Source organism: Pseudogymnoascus verrucosus, assembly GCF_001662655.1.
Source record: "Pseudogymnoascus verrucosus strain UAMH 10579 unplaced genomic scaffold scaffold_3, whole genome shotgun sequence".
Classification (NCBI taxonomy): domain Eukaryota; kingdom Fungi; phylum Ascomycota; class Leotiomycetes; order Thelebolales; family Thelebolaceae; genus Pseudogymnoascus; species Pseudogymnoascus verrucosus.
Window position 1 is genome coordinate 673,132 of NW_017263654.1, and position 21,069 is coordinate 694,200.

Consider the following 21,069-nt stretch of genomic DNA (forward strand, 5'->3'; position numbering starts at 1 on the left):
GCCGCCGCCGTTGGAGAGGAAGCTGAATGCCGCGGACTTGGGGGCAGTAGGGGTGGCAGCACCGGACCCGAAGCTGAAACCCATGGTGGGCTTGTCCTTTGCCTCAGATGAGGCCGAGGTGCCAAACGCCGGCGCAGCTGGTGTGACGGCGTACTTCCCGAACAACGGAGCCGGGGAGGCCGCAGCCGCAGGAGAACCAGTCACAGCGTGCTTGCCGAACATGGGGGCAGGCGACGCTGCACCCGCTGCTGGAGACCCAAACAGCGACGCAGGCGCAGGCGAAGCCGCCCCCGAAACAGAGCCGAACAGGTTCGACTTCGCGCCCGCGGACGCCCCGAACTTGATCGGGCTCTCGGGGTTCCAGGTCTTGTCGGCCGGCTCTGCCGCCGCCGGGGAACTGGCGACGGAGCCGAAGATGCTGGAGACACCCGAGGTCGCAGCCGGGGTGCCGCGGGACACGCGGGAGAAAAGGCTGCTGGCGGCCTTTGGCGTGGGGGCCGGCGCCCCATCGCTGTCGTCGTCGGCATCGTTGCCCTTGCCGCTCGAGGCGTCCGACAGGTGGGCGAACGGGTTGCCCAGCTTCGAACCGATCCGACCCGAGCCCGGAACGTACTCATTGAGGACTGAGTTCGGGCTCGAGGTTCCAGATCGGCTGCTGCTGTTCAGCCTGAAAGACGTCAGTAGAGCTCAATTTATAACAGTGGGTTATCTTAGGGAAGACGGGGAAGAAGGTGGACCTCAGGCTCAGGCTTGGTGGAAGCTTCCACCACTGCCAGCTTCTCCGGGACAGGTTTCTCTTTCTGAGTCTTCGCAACCTCGGAAAGAGCGCATAAAGCCTGTTATAGTAAAACTGGGCACACGTTGCTTAACATGCGCCTCAGAAGTCTCAGGTTACCCCTTCGCCAGAACCAACTTTGGAAAACTGACATCAGGAGTAGAACCACTTAGTTGCTATGGAGGGGGTCTAATAAGATAGAACCAGAAAAATTAGAATACATACCCGTCGTTACCACCTGCCGGACCCTTCGCCGCCGGAGACTGGGCTGGAGGAGTAGATGCTGCAGACCCGAAGGTCGGAACAGCAAGCGCTGGCTTCTGCTTGAGCGCCTCTCTCTTCTCAGCTAGCTCCTTGTGGTATCTCTTCTCCCACTCAGCCTCAGTCTCGTCGTCCTCATCCCAATCCTCATCCTTGGCCTTCTCCATTGCAGCATCGGCAGTCTTCTTGGCAGACTTTGCGAACTGAGACATGAAATCCGTGGATCCGCCAGCTGCGGGTTGAGTGGGCTTGAACCCTCCCGCCGCAGGTTGAGTGGGCTTGAACACGAATCCTCCAGCTGCCTTAGGCGCGGGCGCGGGCGTTGGAGTTGGAGTTGCGCTCGCGGGTTGGGCCTTGAATGGTGACGCGCCATTAGGGGTAGACGCAGCCTTTGGTGGAAGCTTAAGTGACGCGAATGGGTTTGCACGTGGCTTGTCTTCGGTAGTCTTAGTGAGCGAGAACATTGGCTTCTCTGGGGTAGAAGTTGGAGTGCTTCCAACGATGTTGCGGAACAAGCTTGACGTAGCAGAGCCAGCCTTGCCGTTCTTGGGTGTAGACTCATCGCCAGTGGGATCATCCTTGGTAAGCTGGACATCAGCCTTGCGCTTGGACTTGGGCGTCGGAGCTGGTGCAGCTTCGGCGGGTTTTGGTGCAGGCTCAGTGGGCTTTGGGGGTGTTGCCTCAGCGGGCTTTGGTGTGAAAACATTCTTCAGGGACGATGGAACCTTCGGTTTGTTGGCGTTTGGAAGAGGAGCCTAGATCGGAATTAACAGGATGAACGGGAAAAACGAAACAGATTATATATGAAATACGCCAGGGTTGGGAAGGTTAGATCGAGGGAAGTGAAAGTAAGGCTATGATTGGGACAAGTCCAAGATCGACAAGATATAATCGGGTGAATTGAAGGATCAAGATCGAGGTGTAAAGGCGTGAAGGTCAAGATCGATAACATACCTTTTCGGAGTTTGACTTCGCAGGCGACCCAAACATAGGAGCAGCAGCCTTTTGGACCTTTGGCTCAGCTGGCTTCTGACGCTTGTTGGATCCCTCACCATTCATTCCAGCATCATCAGTCAGGCTATCAGCCTTACGTTTCTCAACTCTCTTGGCCTGTACGACGCTCCATTGCTTAACATCCTGCTCCCAGTCGGCGAGCTGCTCCTTGATTCTCATCTTCTTCGCGGGCTGAGTTGCATTTTCCATGTCAATCTCAGCACGTCTCTTCAAGGCCTTGATTTGAATAGCAGCGTACGCCTCCAGTTGCTGTCTGGGAGAAAGGGTGGGTGGGAAGTACTTTGCGACGATGCGTGCAATTTCTGTCTTGTGGGCTTTGGTAAATAGATCATTCTCATCATACTCCTCAGCACGTTCGAGGACGACTTTCTGGAAGTCGGAAATATCCATGACGGGTGTATCAGGTAGTTTAGCCAATTCTGTTGAAGTTGTTGTTGTTGTTGGTGCGAATTGGAAAGCTTGGTTGGTGCGTGAAGGTGATTTTGTTTGTGGTTGGAAAGAAGTAGGAGGGTTAAATCTTGTGGATGAATTTATATCGCCCAATTTGGAAGTGAGAGTTGACGCGTTTCGCGAAGGTGATTTAGCGCCATTGTTGATTTCTGACAATGCAGTATTACCATTCGCTAATGGTTTCTCATTAGCATTGTCAATGGTATCAATAGAACCATTTCTTTGTTCCGGCAGCGAAAATATTTTGATGGCGTCAGCAGGCTTACCGAAAGGACTTGCAACTGCCTTAGGCGTCTCCGTAACTTTTGGCTTCCCAAATAAATCCATGGCTGGAGGGGCAGCTTTAGGAGTTTGTGATCCAAATAAGCTGGAGCCATCGGTCTTTTGGGCTCCAAACAATGGTTTCGCAGGTGTTGTTGCAGCACCGAAGTTGCTGAATATGCTCTTTGCCGGGCTCGGAGCTGGCTGTTCAGCTTGAACTTTGAAGAGATCATTTGCGATTGTAGGCTGCTTCATAGTCGAACCAAACAAGCTTGGCGTAGCCTCAGCTGCAGACTCAGTGCCAGACATATCTTTCTCAGGGCTAACAGATCTAGAAGTTTGGCTCCCAAAGAAATTGCTCGACGGCGCAGGGGATGTCGCAGCATCTGGTATTTTGATATTCGCAAACGGGTTGGCGCCCGTAGGCGCAAATGGGTTCAATGGCGCCGCGGCCTCCTGTCCTGCTGGCTTGCCAAACATGTTGGAAACGGGAGCAGCGGCTGCTGGAGTTGCCTGGCCAAAGAGATTAGATGGAGCAGCTGCACCTGGCGTCGGCTGCCCGAAAAGATTAGGTGCTTGCGTTTGCGCAGGCGTTGCGGTTTGTGCTTGAGACTGTCCGAATGTGAACGCGCCCCCAGCTGGCTTGTTGGCCGCAGGAGCCTGTGCGCCAAAGTTGAATGCGGGAGACTCAGCACGCGATGGTGTCTGGGAACCAGGTAAGGACCCAGCTTGCGACCCGCCTTGTGGCTGGGTCTGTCCAAAGGTGAATGATGGGGTCGCTGGCTTCTCAGCGGGAGCTCCGTTGCCAAACGAGAACGGGTTTGCTGCTTGAGCAGCTGGCTGAGATGCCGTGAAGCTGAACCCTCCAGGAGCTTGTGTAGTCGGCGCCGTGCTTCCGAAGCTCAGCCCAGGTGTGCTCGATGGCGCCTGGGAAGTCTGGAAGGGGTTGTTTACAGGCGCAGCTTGCGCCGTGGATTGGCCAAATGTAAAGCCGCCAGTCGCTGGCGGTGCCTGTGCGCTTTGGCCAAAGGAGAATGGATTACTCGTGGGTTGGTTCGATGAAGCTCCGAAGGAGAAGCCACTGCTTGGGGCCTGGGGTTGGGGAGCAGAGCTGAAAGGATTCGATGGTGCGGCCGCGCTTTGTCCAAACATTCCGCCACCTGCCTGTGGAGCAGGGCTTGCAGCGCCCGACCCAAACCCAGTCATCTGGAATGGTTTGTTGCGCCTTGCAGCCTCTTCGTTGTCCGACGCGTTGCCCATGGCCGACCCAGTAGACGCAGGGGGAAAGGACACGGAGCCGCCAAAGTTTGCCTGCAGCGGAGCGGCGAAGTTGAACGAGTTATTCGCGCTCGGCGCGCCTCCTCCAAACATGCCGCCTGCGCTCTGGGCGCCAAAGTTCGACGTCGGCATCGGCGCGAAGAGAGGGGCCTGGTTTCCATCGTCGCCACCGTGGTTCGAGCTGGGCTTCGTCCTCCTAGTGGGCGCCTTGATCTTCCTGGCAGCCATCTGGGCCGCGTTCAGTTGGCGGGGAGTATCAGACATGATGTCTGTGTGTTATGTGTATGTGTCGCGAAGGAAAAAGAGATCGGTCGAGATAGGAGGGTTTCTATTGTGTCATTCGAGACCGCGCGTGAGATCAGGCTCACTTCGAAGTGGGACTGTAGTGCTTTCGAAAGTCGTATTATTGCCGACGTTCCAAGTGTAAACAAACCACAGGGGTCGAGATGCTGGTTGTCGCGCACAGATGGCTGTTCGCGTGATGATGATCGAGATGAGGCGCTATTAGTTTCTAGTTCAGCACTTTATTGACGTCGGTTGTTGTTATTCTGGAAGCCGATGGATTCGAAAGCCCTTGTCGCGTCGGAAAATATAACTGTGATGTAAGAAAGAAGAAGAAAGGGAAGATCGGTCGGAAAGGAGCTGAAGGAAAAATAAAAGTCGTTCGGACGCGGGCTGGTCAGGCAAGTGGGAAGGAGCGATGGAGTCTCGGTGATCCCTGGATCTCTGGGAATTGTAAGGTTGTGGTGGACAGACACGGACAGAAATCTGATGGGCGGGCAGGGATGGGTGGCACTACGGAGGAGAAATAGCAACTCAGGCACCAACCACAGCCAGCCAAATCCAGCGAAAACTGCCAAAACCGCCAAAACCAGCCAAAAACCTTCGCTGCAGGGTTTCGCCCGTTGCTCTTCCACTGGTTTGTTTACTTTTCACATATTTAAAAAACGCAAGTGTATTCCTTACTTGATGCCCTAAATGAGGGCAATAGGCAGTGAATAATTTTCGCGTACACTACTCGAGTATGTCTTTATTATTTTCTATCATGTATGGCCTGATGAACAAAGCGGATTCGGGGGGATTCGAGTCGCTGAAGTGGCCAAGTCTACAACATTTTTCCAGCCGCACTCAAGTACTGAGGAAGTAACGATGCAAGCAATTAAATTTTGCCGGCTGATTACATCACCAACGCTCAGAGTGGCCACAGCACGTGCACAATGACCCAAAATGAAATCCATCCCTCTGTGGTTCTGCTATGAAAGGTAATAGTATCGACAGATTTCCAGATGTTGAGCAGTTAACACCGAGTAAATAAAATCGATATCCCCATGACAGCAAAAATGGAAACCACCACGTGACTTGGATAAGAGAAGGGAGGTACGTACCTCACGCCTCCAGGTTGTCTCACCGCCTTCTTATCGCGATGGCGTAGTTATCGCATGGCAAGTCGACGACAATCAGGGCTTCTTCGGGCGGCGGCGGCTACAAGGGAGAAGGGGCTACGGAGACCGAGAAACGCTGCACACACGCGAGATGATCATGGATGGTCACGAGGGGAGAGGGGGGAGCGTGAGAGTGGATCATCGTGTGTCGTGATGAGGCTGCGTTAGTCGCGGGATTGATGAAGGCGGCGAGTCATGGATGGGAGATGCAGTCTGCTATAGTACAGTATTGTATAGTTCAGTTCTGTATGGTGTGTTGTTCTGTCCTGTACTCGAGGTTCGTCGACTGGGGACGATGGGATAGATGAGGCGGAGAGGGGATGTGGTATATCGTCGTTCGTGTGCCTATAGTGTGGCAGCGTGTCAAGACAGGGACTGTGGACGGTATTGAATGGGAAGCGGCGAGTGGTTGGGGTTGTACGTATCAGACGCCGGGCTGCGATGTTGGTCGTGTGAAGATGGCCGCTGATCCAGGGTGGCCGAGGGTGTAAATGGTCGTTGGTGCAGGTAGATGGGCATAAGCGTGGGCACTATGAGGGAGATACAGTAGTAGATACAGTAGTAGATACAGTAAGTAGGAGATACTTACGTGGTATAAGTCAGGCATGTCACTGTCTCTTTGCCGCCCAGATATTGAAGCAGCTTGCATGTGTCTTTCGAGTACTGAGATTAGAGATTACTGTAGTTGTAGATATGAGATATCGATAGTCGACCCCGTGATAACCCAGTGATATAACCAATATAACCACCAGTACAGCACAATCCCACCGATGCATCCAGACTCCGACATCCCTCCACAGCCCATCCACCTCTTTGCGTCGCCAGGTTAAGGGACCGCCAAACTACAAACCGCACTAAACCGCATTCAACCTCACACTAGATGGGTCTAGTGGCACCCTTCTGCCGAAAAACGGGGCATCGACCCAGACGTACGAAATACGAAAGTACCGTACACTATGAATCTGAAAGTACCATTACACCCACATAGAGGTTACGGGGTACAAGGCTCACACACGAACACACGGCACGTCGCACGCCACAGCCCACAACGCCACGACCGACGCACACGGGCACCCCCATCCACACCCCCGTCCACCCTAATCCACACCCCTCAAGGCACATTTCCCTTACTGAACTGCCACTACCACCAAACTCTACTAGAACCTTCCTGGCCTGACCCAGACTAGAACCACCCATTAGGTACTACATACACCATGAACGGTACTTATCACAACTACTAATCACCATACTACTCTCCATACAACTCCCTAACACTACAAAGTACCACCACCACCAGCCACCCAGCCAAAGTGCAACCGGAACACGCAATTGGTACCAACCAGGCTCGTTCGCTCGTCCTGTACTTTGTCCTCGGGGAACCACTTGTGAACCGCCCCGTGCGTGCTCACTCTAACCACCTACCACCACCACTCACTCACTCCACCGCCGCCTCCCCCAACCGCTTCCTATATGAATCACCCTTCTTCCCTCCCCTTCCATCTTTCTTCTTTCATAAAAACCCCCATTCGCCTCCGAACAACTAAAAACACATCTTGATTCCTGATCTTGACTCCCTCGTCGTCTTCATTTCCGTACATCCTCGCCACCTCATAAAACGAAGCATAACGAACACAACACACCTCGTCACACTCCCCAGATCTCGCCACCTCAACTCACCTTGTTGGAGAAACAGCTGTCCTCACAACTCGAACTCTCGATCCCATAAACAAGCCCAACAAACGTCGGCAACCACACCCACGAAACCACCACAAAACCAACCCACAACCACCAACAACTCCCGCTCACCACTCTCTCCAACCAACAACATGGTGTCTCTCTCGCGCTCCAGCTCCGCCTCGCCCGAGCCCTCCGAGACAATGCAGATCTTCATCAAGAACCTCAGCGGCGACAGTAAGCCCACCTCTTCCCTCCCTCCCTTCCAACTCCAAAGAAGCCACGCGCTAACTCCCACCCCCCAGTCATCCCCCTCACCGTCCCCGTCGACATCTCCCTCTCGCACATCAAGACCCTCCTCTCCCTCCGCACCTCCCTCCCAACGACATCCCTCAACCTCGTCCACGCCGGCAAACACCTGCCCTCCTCCGACGCGCCCCTCACCGCCCACGGCATCAAGCCCGAATCCACACTCCACCTCGTCGTGCCGATGCGCGGCGGCATGCCGCCTAAGAAGATCCGCTGCACGCACAAGGAGTGTAAGGAGGTCGCGCAGCGCATCGTGGGGGATTGCGGGTTCTGCAATGGCCATTTCTGCGGGAAGCACCGCCTCTTGGAGGACCATAAGTGCACAGGGCTGGAAGACGTAAGTTGTTCCCCTAGTGACCCTGGGTGTGGCGTGGCTGCTGCTGTGGCGATGGCGACGAGTCCGTCAAGCGACTCCTCGTTGTTGGGGGAGTTGTGCGGCGCCGACTCGTCGCAAGAACCGCAGTGGTGGCTTGTAGGCCTTGATCTGGAAGAACTTGGGCTGACACCTTTTTAAAGTGCAAGAAGGAATCTCACGACCGCAACGCAGCGCAGCTGAACTCGGAGCGCACTACTGTGATTAAAGGCATATAGATCGTCCCATTCCGCTCGGTTTAGAAAGCATCCGAAGGCGAGAACGATTCACAAACCGCATCAAGGAGACCAGGCGCAATCTTTGTATATAACTTTTTGACTTCGCGGGACCATTTTCGGCCCCGTTTTTTTGCTGCTGGGGTTTTGTTGGGAAAGCGGGTGTAGGGAGCGTATGAGTCGGCGCTTTTTTGGGGGGGAGGGGTGTTATTTTCTGGTTTTTTTGTTTGGTATTTTTTTTTGGGGGGGGGGAGATGATAAGGGGCATTTTCGCGGCGTACTGATATTTTTGGTGCGTTGTTTGGTTAGATTTGAGAGGTTAGGTAGACTACCTATTTCATGCCATCATCCATGCCTCTTTTTGACTGCTGTGAGATGGGCCGGTGTATGGAGTTGAAAATAAGAGAGAGAATGGCTTGGAGACGGGAAATAGAAAATGATGGGACAGGATATAATTATCAGGTTCCAATATTGAGGAATTGGAGGAAGTAATAAAATAGTAATCACCAAAAATATATTGTTTAAATTGTAAAATAATGAATCGCACCCCTTCATAAATAACCTCACCAAACATATAAACACCACACCAGTCGCACCTCCCCTTCCAACACCCTCGTACCTTCCCTGACACGTACCTTCAACTTCACCAACTCACTCACTCTCAGTCGCACCTTCCCCCCATCCATCCACCAGACATAAAACCCCCCTCGTCCCATCCCACACCCATCACATTCCACTACCGAACCTTAAAACCCTCACCCCCCCCCAATAATCCCCGATCCTAGGAAATGGGCTGAATTGACACCACACACACACCTCCATCGGCACCAACTCTCCGACTCCCCGGTCACAGACCCGAGTGGCTTGTCCTGCGAGATCGGGACCCGCCTATTATGTGTGGCGACGAAGAACAGACGTGCGTGCGGGGATTGGGGGACGGGGAAGGGGGGATAAGTAAATCCGCTACTCCGCTACTGGGTACATTTGAAGAGTCATCTACCTACAGTTTTCATAATGTAAGTATTGCAAGTATTTCTCCAACCCCCGAAGAAAAGGAAACAGGGAAGAAAAAAAACGTGGCGGGTGTTGTGTGAAGAGTCATCATCATCAACCCAACCAAGCCAAGGCGAAAAAAGGTTGAAAAGGTGGAAAGGCTTATTGAGTCTCGGCAAGCACTTCGGCTCAGCTGCCCGCCCAGCGACTAAATTCCTAGATGCGGCACTGTTTTCCGCAGCACTTGCACACATCTGCACACTGCACACTGCACTGCACGGCGCAAGTAGCTGAGGTGAGGACAGGTAAGGTAAGGTAAAGCAGAAGCAGGGTAAAGTCACACCGCATCACCATGAAACCCAATCGCACGTGGTGAAGGCGTGCGATTGGGTCTTGTCTTGGATATTTCTATCGTTCTCCGCATGGAGTCTATAGACGTCAGGTGAGGACGCCTCTCCGCGCTCGGGATGGCTCCATTGACACATCCTCAATGCCGACTACCCGTCTCCGCCTCCAGGCCCATCATCCCCTCCTCTCAGTTAATCATCTATTCACCACATCAATCCCCCTCCCCCTCCCATCAATCCACCACCACCCACAACCCCCCTTCCCTGCACCTCCCCCCCCCCATCCTCCACGCGAGTGCGGCACCTATCCGCACCCTAGCGTCCCCCTAGTCCCCTCCCCAGCACATAAAAACCATGTTGACTAGCGCGCCCCGAAGGGCGTATCCGCGCTAGAGCGGGGCCGAACTGCGATGAAGTAAGAGAAATTTATAGTAGTGTCGAGGGTGGAGAGCGAGAGGAGGGGGCGGGTATATAGGGTCGGAGGACGCCGCCGCCGCGAGATTTTGGGGGGGATAAAGGAACAAAGGAACAAAGAAACAAACAAACAAAGAAAGAGAGTTTGTATAGCTTTGTTTATTTTTGGATTACACTCGTTTTTTTGGGAGAGGTGAATTTTTTAGAAAGAGGCTTGGCTTTGAATACTGTGCCAAGGCATTTTTTTTATACTTTTTTTACAAAGAGAAGGGCTTCTAGGGGGAGACTGTGGATTATAGGAGAGTGCATTCTACGTGATGGGTGGTGAGGAGAAGAAAGACACCCAGCTCCACGGCACCACGCCCGTGGACGAAAAAGTCCTACGAGCTGACCACGACCGTGCCGCCGCAACAGAAGGCATCACCACGTCCCACAATGACTCCTCCACCGACTCCTCCTCCGACGCCATAGGTCTCCACATCGTCCCCTCCAAAACCCACAGCCGCATCTCCCGCGACGGCGACAAGCTCTCCTTCCACGACCCCGAAAAAGGCGTCATCAGCGCCGCCGTCCTCCCCTCCCCCTCGCAGAGCACACGCGCCCTCACCCTCCGCGAGGACGAGAACTTCTACCCCGAGGGCGGCCTTCAGGCATGGCTCGTTGTGTTCGGATCGCTGTGCTCGCTGCTCGCGGCTCTGGGGGTGATGAATACGCTGGGCTCGTTCCAGGCGTATATTAGCAGGAATCAGTTGAGGGAGTATAGTGAGGGAGAGATTGGGTGGATTTTTAGCATGTATGCGTGTTTGGCTTTTGGGTTTGGGGTCATTGTTGGGCCGGTTTTTGATAAGCATGGGGCGAGGTGGTTGATGCTTGTGGGGTCGGCGGGGGTGGTGACGAGTTTGATGCTGTTGAGTGTTTGCGAGAGTACGTTCCCCATTTCTACAGCCCCCCCATTCTATCATCTTGAACACCACACTAACACCCCACAGCATACTGGCACTTCATGCTCGTCTTCGGCATCCTCGGCGGTGCCTCCACATCTCTCATCTTCGCCCCCGCCATCGCCTCAATCGGCCACTGGTTCAAAGCCCGCCGCGGCTTCGCCACCGGCATCGGCGCCACCGGCGGCGCCCTGGGAGGCATCGTCTACCCCCTCATGCTGCAGTACCTCATCCCCCAACTCGGCTGGGCATGGGCAACCCGCTGCCTCGGCTTCCTCTCCATCTTCCTCCTGTCCATCGGCTGCGTCCTCGTCCGCGGCCGCCTCCCGCCGGAGCACAACAGCAGCGCTAAACCGGACTTGGGGATCTTCCGCGATGGGGTGTTCGCGCTCACTGTTGCGGCGGTGTATTTGCTCGAGTGGGCGCTGTTTGTGCCGCTGACGTATATCAGTAGTTATGCGTTGCACGCGGGGTTTACTGAGGCTTTCTCGTATCAGTGCCTTATTATACTGAATATTGGGTCGGTTTTTGGGAGATGGCTGCCGGGGTTTTATGCGGATAAGATTGGAGCCTTCAACACGATGATTCTCACTACCATCCTATCAGTCGTTATGGTGCTCGGCGTGTGGTTACCAGCTGGGACGACTATGCCGGGGTTAATCATCTTCTGCCTCTTCTTCGGCTTCGCGTCAGGATCGAACATCGGATTGACATCAGTCTGCATCGGCAAGCTCTGCCGCACCGAGAACCTGGGCCGCTACTTCGCCACCTGCTACACCATCGTGAGCATCGGGTGCCTTACTGGGATTCCCATCGCCGGTGAGATCGTCAAGGCGAACCACGGCGAGTATTGGGGCCTGATGACGTTTACGGGGGTGTGTTATGCCGGTGGGCTGGCGGCGTTTATTGTGGTCAGGATCATTAAGGTGGGGTGGGATGTTAAGGCTGTTTATTAGGAGGGAAAGACGGCTGTTGCTTTTGGTTTATTGGGAAAAAGAGGGTTTTGGGGCGCAGATGCTGGGAGGATCGGCAGTGGCATGAGCATGGCGTTTATTGGATATTGGCATTTTTTTGGGTGGCATGTTTGGATTGGGTTTTTGGCTTGGATGGTCTTATTGAAGCTATAACTTCTGACTCATAGCGAGGTGCCTACTTCTGGGTAGTTAATTCAATTAAGAGATTAATAATAATTATCTTATGGGTATCACAAGGCAGCAGTCGTGAGTGTCGTCGGTTTTGAGGATTGCAGTAGGCACACCATGCAAACACAACAAACACAACAATCTAGTCATTCAGTATGAGCAAACACTGCAAATATTCGCTAGCGCCTGTCTCATCCACCAACTTTCCCCCGATAAGCAACCCACTGTACCTGCCAAACCCTCCCCCCGCTCACCTATAAAACCCCTCCACCCGCCATTCTCACATCCCCTTTCTTCCCTTTCTCTCCAGCTTCCTTTGCCATAATGGCTTAGATCAAGTGTAGTATCTGTTCTTTTCAGTTTAATCTCTGAAACTGTCCGCACTGGACAAAAACGCGATTAATCCAATTTTTACAACGCGATCCTGGGACGCGCTGGGGGCTTGCCCTCACCGTCCTGGGATAGGGTGTCTCTGGTATCACACTGCTTCCAGATGATGCGAAATGGGCGCTGAATTCTTCGTTTTCATTGGGGCGTCGCCTGTGGCGGTGTCGCGAGGAAGAGTGAGGGCTGATTTGAGTATTCGTGGGGTCCATGGATTATATGAAGTGAAGTTCGAGATAGCGAGATTATGAAAACCCGAGGCGCTGTGGCGGAGTACCTGAGTTGATACGCGCCCACGTTCCCCTCCATTCACGTGGTGGCGAAGCTTCTCGTGGCAGGCATGGGGGAACTGGGAACAGCAAACTCAAGCGAATATCTTGGCCGTAGCACAGTATAGTTCTGCATCAAGGCATCTTTGGCCTTTGGCCGTCAACCTCCAATAGGTCAATCGCGCTGCATTTCTTCCGTGCATGGATGGTTATGAACAAGGTACGTTCCGTGGTGGAGGCGCCGCGCACCCCCCTCAAATCAAAGGTGACAAGGCGTCCAGGAACCTGTGTGGGGGTGTCTCTCTCTCCCGAAAGCTACGGCATTGTACCAGAGTCTAAATGACTCGGACTTTTTGGTTATGGGGGATCAAGTATAATATATAACCGTGTCTCTCTTCGATGACGAGTTCCCGTGCGATTTTGAATCATAGCATATTTTATCACGATATACAACGATGAGCTTCGGCGTTGGTATCGGGGACATCATCCTCCTCGGCACCCTAACCTGGAAGCTGTACAAGAACTGCAAAGAGTCGTCGGCAGAATTCAATCGCATCTCCAGCGAAGTCGCATCGCTGCACGTCGTCATCAAGGAGACGGAGGAGTACGTCAGTGAGACTGAAGGCCTCAGCCCGTCGCGGGATGCGAGACTCACGATCCTGATCGATGGGTGTAAGGAGGTACTTACCGAGCTGGAGAGTCTGCTGAATAACTACGAGAGTCTGGGGACGCAGGCGCAGCGGTCGTGGGATCGTGTGAGGTGGGGGTTGGAGGAGTTGGCGGATGTGAGGTCGAGGATTATTTCGAATACTAGTCTACTTACTGCGTTTAATAGCAGTCTGGCGAAGTATGTTTCTCCATAATCTGATGGAACTGGACATAGTTAACGTTGTGGGACAGTTCTTCAACCGCGAGGATCGAAAAGCGACTCAATAAATTCATCGAGGAAGTTCGAGCCGGCCTCCGCGAAGGCTCCGTTGTTACATCTTCAGGCGTCACGGAATCCATCGATACCGAGGATGTATGGCTCCTCCTGCGCCGCGAACTGGAGGATGTAGGTATATCCGCCTCAGTCGTGGAAGAACACCACATGTACATCAGCAACTGGCTGAAGGCGGCGATTTCAAACGGCATGCTCGAGGAAATGGATAACAGCTCGCGACGGTCGGCAGTAGCCGGTTCGTTTGACTCGGGGTACGCTGGTTCGATTGGAGGGACGTCCATTGGTGAGGCTTCTATTGGTGGCACGTCGACAGCGCCGAGTATGCCTTCCATCACTGTTGCGAACGAGGAGTTCGCGGCGGAATTATCAAGGCATCCTTCGCGGATTAATCCTGATAGTTCTACGGCGTATGTTAGAACTGATCTTAGGGTTAGAAGGGCCTCGAGTGTGTCGTCCGTGCTGTTCAAGATGTTCAAGAAGGAGACCGCGATTATTGAGGCAGCTAGCGATGGAGATATCTCCAAAGTGGCCAAGTTGATTAGCGCGGGCGCGAATGTGAATGCTAGGGATCGATGGGGTGTAAGTTTTATCTTCTCATGCTTGTAATATTTTGCTGATATGGTGTAGTGGTCCGCTCTGAGTATGTGTGGATACGGTGGTCATGTTGAAATTTGCCGCTTATTACTCGATCACGGTGCGGATCTGAATAATATGGATGTAGATGGAGACACGCCGGAGAGCCTCGCGACAAACAGAGGCCATGCAAATGTTGTGATTATGTTGGACGAGGAGAGGGCTGCGAGGGATTTGAAAGTGCGGGAAGCGGATAATGATAAACCTCGAAGGTAAGATAACTCGCCTTATAACAATCGCTTGAAATACTGACAGATGAAGTGTGGAGGAGTGATTTTGACGCTTTTTAAACGGCGAGATGGAGTTTATTATGGAGTTGAGGATCTTCTAAGGAATATAGACGGTACTGTTAGGAGTTTGCAATTCACCTTGGAGCGGGCGCGTTGGTAAAGGAAAGAGCGGGAGGAAGTTGGAATAAGCTATAAGGCCGTTCCCGCGTAGTCTCCATATTTACTAGAATGACATAAATGCACGCATCATGATCAGAAATGACCTCTCCTTCCAAACCACCTGCCATTAACGGCAAAATTGATTACGGATCGTGAGGCAATTATGAGGCGTATTGATTGACTGCATATATATCTGAACCTTGCAATCTGCCTTGCAGCTCCAAGCGTTGGGCTTCGCCCGCCCGTCTCCCAAGAAGCGGGTTGTTGACGTGGGGCTAGCGAGCTGGCCCCTCATGCCGCTCGTCACATTGCACAGGCATCGCACGATTGAGAAAAAATAAATACCCAGAGACAACATCGCTCCCTCCCAACTCCTCAAGTTCTATCATCCTTGTGTAATATTTGGTTACTTGCACTTTACTACAACTCATCATCTGTGTAGAATAGCCGATATGAGTGACCAAAAGGAGAAGCCGTCGACACTTGCTAGTGGTGATATGAGTGACCCCCCTCATATCTGCATTATTGGTGCTGGTATATCTGGGCTGCGAGCTGCGGATGTGCTCCTCCAAAAGGGCTATAAGGTGACGATACTAGAGGCGAGGGATCGAATTGGTGGGAGAGTAGGTTTATGGACCGATGGGCTAGGTGTTCTTGTTGCATGTGCTGACAATGCTTGCAGATATGCCAGAGTGATAAACTGGGATATACTGTGGATATGTATGTGGCACTTATAAATCGCTAGTTGACATAAAGCTGACATTTTTCAAGTGGACCAAATTGGATTGCAAGCTGCTTCCTTTCCACTTCCCTCGTACCTGTCTAACGTTGGATTTTATAGCACGCCACTGGCGACAAACACCCAATCCGTGATCTGGCAATAGAAACGAACACGTCCCTGCACCACTGGAACAACAAGCAAAACATTTTTACGTCTGATGGGAAACTTCTTCCGGCCGAGAAGTCCGCTGAACTCTCAACACTGCTATGGGATATCATAGAAGAAGCGTTTGCATACAGCGCGAAGAATGGTAAATCGATACCAGAAACCGCAAGTCTGTACGACTTCATTGAATCTACTGTCAAGGAGAAGCTCCCGGATCGGCTCGAGGACCAGAAGCTGATCTTGAGCATGAGTGAAATGTGGGGTGCCTACGTAGGCCACCCTGTCACGAGGCAGAGTCTGCGGTTTTCTTGGATGGAGGAGTGTTGTGGCGGTGGTAAGTCAACAAATCGCTTCCGGTTGATGGTGCCTAATTCTTCCAGACGAGACGTTCATTGAAACGACATACGAGGCCATCCTGGACAGGATAGCCAAGCTGCCTCGCGAGAAGGCAGACATTCGGCTTGGATCGAGGGTAATGAAAGTTGTAACGCCGACAGACCGATTCTCTGGTGCGATAAAGGTGGCGACCATGAAAGCGGAGGTTGTCGAGTGTGATGAAATTATCTGTACTGTACCGCTTGGATGCCTGCAGGAGGTTAAAGAGAGAGGCTTTTATCCACGCTTGCCGCAGAAGATATGTGATGCAATGGACAATATTTCCATTGGTCGCCTCGAAAAGGTTTGCACGCTTTCCATTCGTCCTCTCACACACTGACGTCTTTGTAGGTATACATTACATTTCCTTCCGCATTCTGGACTGTAAACCAAGAAGATAATTTTGCGGGGTACACCAACTGGCTATCACCCAAATACGCACCAGATACGAACCCCGAGTGCTGGCCACAAGAAATCTGGAACCTCGCTGCCTTCTCACCCGAAAATCGGCGCCCGACACTACTCTTCTACCTCTATGGCGACTGTTCAAGACACATCGTGAAACTTACCTTCGATAGGTCCACGGAGGAGCGCCATGCTGCACTAGACGCCTTTTTCCGCCCTTACTATTCTCTGCTCCCCAACTTCTCGGCCGACGACGAGAATTGCAAGCCCAAGGCTATTTTGAGCACCGAGTGGCAGATGGATGATCTTGCTGGGTATGGAAGCTACTGTAATTTCCAGGTGGGGATCAAGGACGCGGATGAGGATGTCAAGACGATCAGACACGGGGTCCCTGAGAGGAGATTGTGGTTTGCTGGGGAGCATACTGCACCATTTGAGGAGCTGGGGACGGCTGCGGGGGCGTATATGAGTGGCGAGGCTGTGGCGTTGAGGATTTTTGACGAGTATTTGGCGGAGAAAGAGAGGTATTAAAAATAAGTTGGCAGGATATAAAGTTGGTTAAACTTAAATATTCACATCTAGAAATTATATCCCGAATGTTCACAAACACAACGCGTGACTTTAAAGTAAAAATCTTCCATAATCATAAGCAGCTTGCTAAATTGGCTAACACCAGACACTACCTCTCCCTTCAAATCCTCCCGTTAATACACCACACCCGTTCAAAAGGGCGGCCTAGTAGGACACGGCACATGTAGCGTCTGATACTCCGTCCAACACCCCGGACACTTCCCATCACACTCCGTCACCGTGGAAACTCCCGAGCAATCACACCCCATAGTCAGCGTCTCAAGATACACACAATCCGGCACCATACACCCCGAAATGCTCGGACAAGCCGGCGGCACTGTCGACGTGACAACTGCACAGGGCGGCGGCGGAGGCGGAGGCGTAGTCGTACAGCCCGTTGCCATAGCTACCGCTGTCGGTATGATGCAACCGGGACAGCAGCCGGTAGGCTCATAGACGGTGGGAACGATGGATGGGCAGCCGCAGGGTTGTATTTCCTGGTAGGCGATTGCGGGACAGGCGATTATGGGGCAGGTTTGGTGAGGGTCGCAGGTCGCGGCGGTGGTGGTGCTGGTTATTGTGACGCATTTGGTGGGGGGTCCTCCAGTGGAAGCTGTGGCGGTTGGGTGTGTGGTGGTTGGGCATTGATTTACGGTTGTGTAGACTGTGACTGGGGGCTTTTGAGCGGTAATTGGGGTGAGGAGGAGGCTGTGAGAGAGGATGTTTTGTTAGATGAGAGTTTGATCTTGATATTGGAGGATTACTCACGCTATGGCAAGGCATAGTGCCGAGGAGAGGCTGAGACGTGATACCGCCATTGCCTTGGATGAGGGATTTGTGTCTGTGAAAGCGTAAAGAGTGACTTTAGTTGGTTCTTTTGGTAACTTTGAAGATCTGATATCACTTTGGGTCAAGAAACAAACGGAACGAGAAATGAGAAAAAGCAAGACTCTTATATCTTCGCCAAGTACCCGCGTACCATGCCCCTCGTATTGCCCTCGTCACACGCGCCGCCGACATCGCGGGCTGAGAGCCCTCATACGAGAATCTAGGATACCAAGCCAAATGAATAGGAAAAGAGCGGCCGTGGCTCAAATGAAGTATCCTGGTTGGCGGCCACCTACAGTAGTGCCGTTATTATAAGAAAAGCAGGCTAAAAGCTCGTATCCCCGCATTCCTCTGCACACTGACGTTACATTAAGCATAAGAGCGAACTACTGAGTAGAACCCTAAATCCTTTTCAATGGGACCAGGTGAGTCTCATTACTTCTGCGATATGGGTCCTTTAGTATGACTAGAATTCGTTGAAGTCGGATTCAGACCAAATACCATTTCGTTTGCCAAAAATGTCTCGTTATTGCCATTTCTAGAAAATATGAATTCCCATATTGCCAATGTATCTATGCGCTCCTGCATCTTGGCTTGACACGGCTGGGCGGTGCATCCATTGGCCGGCTTACAGGAGGGGAAGTTTTCAGCTCATGGTCTGTTCGCAGGCGTCCGTATTTGAATCTTGCATGGAGGTTTATGCAAGTAATATCTCTATATGAGGACGGAGTATTTAGGCTAGAGCCATATTGAATCTTATGAACAGCACATGGCGAACATCGGACAAGATATCGATCTTGTTCTTGACGATGGAAGGAGGTCAGGTCTTTGGAGTTGTTGACAGGTCCCGAGGATTAGCCGATGGGCTACATATATGAACACGTGATGAATATATTGTAGTTTGAGTCTTCGAAGCATCGAAAAATATAATATTCTATACAGAATTGGCCGCCTTCAGTAATTTATTTGGCATTATTGTGATTATCATCTATTCATAATATAAACAGAACCCAATCAAAATTCTCTGTCCACCCTACCCGGCCAGACTAACTCACCCATCATGTCCTATCCAGTCTCGGACGCGTTCATGGACGCCCAGATCTTCGAAGACCTGCAGAGCTCCATTGATGCGGACGCTGAAGTGCGTGAGCAAATCAAGACCATCCTCCAGAAGCTCGAGAGACAGGGCCGTTCTGTCCACTCCATCCTCTCTAGAGCTCACTCCACGCCTCCAGCTCAGCGTGAGTTTGTTCTGTTCCCAGCTCTGAGGTTCAACTGACTGAGAACTTGCAGTGCAACCTGTGATTGAAGCCGCTGAGGCAGCTATCAGGAGTGAGGTTGAGAGCGTGGGGGAGCTATCTAAGGTGGCCAGTAAATTCCCGTACTACAAGTATGTATTATCACGTGGTGCGACGTGTTCGGGCCAGACAGAGTTGACGAGGATATAGGTATAATGCCATGTGGACGAAGGATATCCAGAATGTCATCTTTGCGATCCTCCTGTGTGGATGGTTGGGTGGTATGGCAACGAAATCGAAGCCCGCTGAAGCAGGCAGACTCCTCACAATCGATGAAGTTGGCGATGTTCTTGGTGGTGAGTTTACGCAGGCATATTGTTGTCTACATGGCAATTTACTAGATTTCTACAGCATATACTAACTCTACCTAGTCCCTGTAAACCTCAAGGACGAAGACTCCTTCCACATCACCATTGAGGAGTACCTCCACTCCCTCATCAGCTTGATCGAGGAGCTCGCGCGCCTTGCGACCAACTCCGTCACCCTGGGTGACTTCGCACGCCCGCTTGCGATCAGCAAGTTTGTCAAGGACTTGTTTGCCGGCTTCCAGCTGCTGAACCTCAAGAATGACTCTCTGAGGCGGAGGAGTGATAGCATTAAATATCAGGTCAAGAAGATCGAGGATGTTGTTTATGATTTGTCCTTGAGGGGCCTGGTGCCAAAGGCTCGAGATAGCCCAAAAAATAGCTAGATGGGAGACTGGCTGATGAAACTATATAAATAATGCCCAAAATATGAAATTTAGAATTGTTGAAATGCGAAATGTGGTGAGGCAATAATCTGATATCGGATGATGATGCCAAGGCCTACGGCGGACCTACCCCTGCAAGAAAGTCTCGCGCCTCGCTTCAATCCGTAACAACGTAGTCGCGGATAACCCTTGACGCAACGACGAGTCTCCTCCAGGAACACCATCAACCCGGCATCCTTCATAAAGCTGCCCTGCCAGGCAATCGCTTTCAGCAATGCCTTCAACAACACCCCCCACCGCCGTTGCGAAACCCCCACCATCCCCAGCAGCCCCTGCGACGCCCGCCCCAACCTCTACCTCAACCTCCCCTCCACCCACAACAGCGATCTACAAGCTCAACACCCCCCTCTCCCACGTCTATACGCACGTCCACACGCCCCTCCTCCTATCGACCGTCTTCTTCAGCCTGCCCCGCCTCGTCGCCGACCCTATAACCTCCCTCACCTACGGCGCTGCGGGGCTCGCCCTCATCCAGAGCGCATACTGCGCCATCTGTCTGCAACCCGCCCTCGGTGGCACAGCCACGAAGAAGAAGAAGAAGAAGCCGAAGGCCAAGACTGGGCCGCCGGGAATACAGGCCAAGAAGGAGGAGGAGAACGAGTGGTTCGGTCCTGCGCTTGATATTGTCTACGTACGTCTTCTACTCCCCCGAGATACCAAAAGTCCACACAACTAACAGCTCCCTCTACAGCGCCTCGCCTTCTCCCTCATCCTTACAATCCTCTCCGCCGCCCCCGTATTCTTAGCCACCATCCTTCTCGGCGCACCACTAACCACGCACCTCCCGCACACCACCCTCCTGACCCTTCACATCGCCTTCCTGGCCCTCTTCCCGCTCTTCTATGCCCGTCCCCTATCATCCAGACACTGGCTTGAGATCCTATCCCTCACCGCGCCGCTGGATGAGGTCTTTGGCTCTGCGGCTGGAACGCTGATTGGCTCGTGGATCGGCGCGATTCCAATCCCACTGGATTGGGATAGGCCGTGGCAGGCGTGGCCGATTACTGTTGCGGTAGGCGCGTATGTGGGGTGGGGAGTTGGAAGGCAGGCTGGGGTTTTGGTTGCTGGGAGGTGGAGAGGGAAGTGGGACTGAAGAGGTGTGGGAAGCTATGAGCAGTGTTGAGAGAAATTCTGTGACCACAGATGGCGCACACTGGCGGTTGGTCTCACAAGTCCCTGGATACGCCAATAATCGCATGATATGCCGTCCTTTATAATTTCAAAGGGGAATGCGGAAGAGGTTCGGATTCTGCCCAGAAAAAACACACAGCAATGTCTACAGAGAGCGTTTTGACGAGTTGTAATGTAATAGAGGGATATGGGAAGCCCCAGAATGTTGGGAGCTTAGAATTTTGTATATATGTAATGCATGAATTGTATTCACCCAAATCACATGAATGATCACACTGGTACGTGAAGCAAGGCAAACAAAATACAGAACATAAACTT

At 52.5% G+C, this 21,069-nt stretch overlaps 7 protein-coding genes across 7 annotated transcripts; 6 read left to right on the plus strand and 1 right to left on the minus strand.

The window, feature by feature from the left end:
• Positions 1-654: 654 nt before the first annotated feature.
• On the minus strand, positions 655-4,788 carry VE01_01245 (uncharacterized protein). The gene is made up of 2 exons (XM_059463342.1): positions 1,991-4,788; positions 655-1,791 (listed from the first exon to the last, which is right to left on the minus strand). The coding sequence occupies exons 1-2, from the start codon at positions 4,301-4,303 to the stop codon at positions 988-990; spliced, it is 3,117 nt and encodes a 1,038-aa protein (XP_059320050.1). The 5' UTR covers positions 4,304-4,788; the 3' UTR covers positions 655-987.
• A 2,183-nt stretch (positions 4,789-6,971) lies between these two features.
• Positions 6,972-8,541, plus strand: VE01_01246 (uncharacterized protein). Its single transcript, XM_018270771.2, has 3 exons — positions 6,972-7,392; positions 7,461-7,801; positions 7,981-8,541. Exons 1-3 carry the CDS (start codon positions 7,308-7,310, stop codon positions 8,053-8,055), a joined length of 501 nt encoding a protein of 166 aa, XP_018134375.2. The 5' UTR covers positions 6,972-7,307; the 3' UTR covers positions 8,056-8,541.
• Positions 8,542-9,903: 1,362 nt separating this feature from the next.
• VE01_01247 (uncharacterized protein) lies at positions 9,904-11,948 on the plus strand. Its single transcript, XM_018270772.2, has 2 exons — positions 9,904-10,730; positions 10,796-11,948. Exons 1-2 carry the CDS (start codon positions 10,124-10,126, stop codon positions 11,701-11,703), a joined length of 1,515 nt encoding a protein of 504 aa, XP_018134376.1. The 5' UTR covers positions 9,904-10,123; the 3' UTR covers positions 11,704-11,948.
• Positions 11,949-12,210: 262 nt separating this feature from the next.
• VE01_01248 (uncharacterized protein) lies at positions 12,211-14,611 on the plus strand. The gene is made up of 4 exons (XM_018270773.2): positions 12,211-13,389; positions 13,443-14,064; positions 14,113-14,330; positions 14,380-14,611. The coding sequence occupies exons 1-4, from the start codon at positions 12,998-13,000 to the stop codon at positions 14,390-14,392; spliced, it is 1,245 nt and encodes a 414-aa protein (XP_018134367.1). The 5' UTR covers positions 12,211-12,997; the 3' UTR covers positions 14,393-14,611.
• A 348-nt stretch (positions 14,612-14,959) lies between these two features.
• On the plus strand, positions 14,960-16,704 carry VE01_01249 (uncharacterized protein; the record flags this gene model as incomplete). Its single annotated transcript, XM_018270774.1, has 6 exons — positions 14,960-15,130; positions 15,190-15,227; positions 15,279-15,321; positions 15,349-15,727; positions 15,774-16,072; positions 16,120-16,704. 6 exons carry the CDS (start codon positions 14,960-14,962, stop codon positions 16,702-16,704), a joined length of 1,515 nt encoding a protein of 504 aa, XP_018134368.1.
• Positions 16,705-18,489: 1,785 nt separating this feature from the next.
• VE01_01250 (uncharacterized protein) lies at positions 18,490-19,625 on the plus strand. The gene is made up of 4 exons (XM_018270775.2): positions 18,490-18,812; positions 18,865-18,961; positions 19,020-19,165; positions 19,241-19,625. The coding sequence occupies exons 1-4, from the start codon at positions 18,632-18,634 to the stop codon at positions 19,558-19,560; spliced, it is 744 nt and encodes a 247-aa protein (XP_018134564.1). The 5' UTR covers positions 18,490-18,631; the 3' UTR covers positions 19,561-19,625.
• A 122-nt stretch (positions 19,626-19,747) lies between these two features.
• On the plus strand, positions 19,748-21,010 carry GPI11 (Glycosylphosphatidylinositol (GPI) anchor assembly protein). Its single transcript, XM_018270776.2, has 2 exons — positions 19,748-20,251; positions 20,312-21,010. The coding sequence occupies exons 1-2, from the start codon at positions 19,835-19,837 to the stop codon at positions 20,711-20,713; spliced, it is 819 nt and encodes a 272-aa protein (XP_018134563.1). The 5' UTR covers positions 19,748-19,834; the 3' UTR covers positions 20,714-21,010.
• Positions 21,011-21,069: the final 59 nt, after the last annotated feature.

What these genes read in the sequence shown, in the direction of transcription:
- VE01_01245 (XM_059463342.1), bottom strand. Translation starts at nt 4,303, where the DNA reads ATGTCTGATACTCCCCGCCAACTGAACGCGGCCCAGATGGCTGCCAGG. An exon ending in CGAAGTCAAACTCCGAAAAG is followed by an intron (nt 1,792 to 1,990) that starts GTATGTTATCGA and finishes ATTCCGATCTAG; the next exon opens with GCTCCTCTTCCAAACGCCAA.
- VE01_01246 (XM_018270771.2), top strand. Translation starts at nt 7,308, where the DNA reads ATGGTGTCTCTCTCGCGCTCCAGCTCCGCCTCGCCCGAGCCCTCCGAG. An exon ending in CAAGAACCTCAGCGGCGACA is followed by an intron (nt 7,393 to 7,460) that starts GTAAGCCCACCT and finishes CCCACCCCCCAG; the next exon opens with TCATCCCCCTCACCGTCCCC. An exon ending in AGTGCACAGGGCTGGAAGAC is followed by an intron (nt 7,802 to 7,980) that starts GTAAGTTGTTCC and finishes ACCTTTTTAAAG; the next exon opens with TGCAAGAAGGAATCTCACGA.
- VE01_01247 (XM_018270772.2), top strand. Translation starts at nt 10,124, where the DNA reads ATGGGTGGTGAGGAGAAGAAAGACACCCAGCTCCACGGCACCACGCCC. An exon ending in GCTGTTGAGTGTTTGCGAGA is followed by an intron (nt 10,731 to 10,795) that starts GTACGTTCCCCA and finishes AACACCCCACAG; the next exon opens with CATACTGGCACTTCATGCTC.
- VE01_01248 (XM_018270773.2), top strand. Translation starts at nt 12,998, where the DNA reads ATGAGCTTCGGCGTTGGTATCGGGGACATCATCCTCCTCGGCACCCTA. An exon ending in TTTAATAGCAGTCTGGCGAA is followed by an intron (nt 13,390 to 13,442) that starts GTATGTTTCTCC and finishes GTTGTGGGACAG; the next exon opens with TTCTTCAACCGCGAGGATCG. An exon ending in ATGCTAGGGATCGATGGGGT is followed by an intron (nt 14,065 to 14,112) that starts GTAAGTTTTATC and finishes GATATGGTGTAG; the next exon opens with TGGTCCGCTCTGAGTATGTG.
- VE01_01250 (XM_018270775.2), top strand. Translation starts at nt 18,632, where the DNA reads ATGTCCTATCCAGTCTCGGACGCGTTCATGGACGCCCAGATCTTCGAA. An exon ending in CTCCACGCCTCCAGCTCAGC is followed by an intron (nt 18,813 to 18,864) that starts GTGAGTTTGTTC and finishes GAGAACTTGCAG; the next exon opens with TGCAACCTGTGATTGAAGCC. An exon ending in AGTAAATTCCCGTACTACAA is followed by an intron (nt 18,962 to 19,019) that starts GTATGTATTATC and finishes ACGAGGATATAG; the next exon opens with GTATAATGCCATGTGGACGA.
- GPI11 (XM_018270776.2), top strand. Translation starts at nt 19,835, where the DNA reads ATGCCTTCAACAACACCCCCCACCGCCGTTGCGAAACCCCCACCATCC. An exon ending in CTGCGCTTGATATTGTCTAC is followed by an intron (nt 20,252 to 20,311) that starts GTACGTCTTCTA and finishes CTCCCTCTACAG; the next exon opens with CGCCTCGCCTTCTCCCTCAT.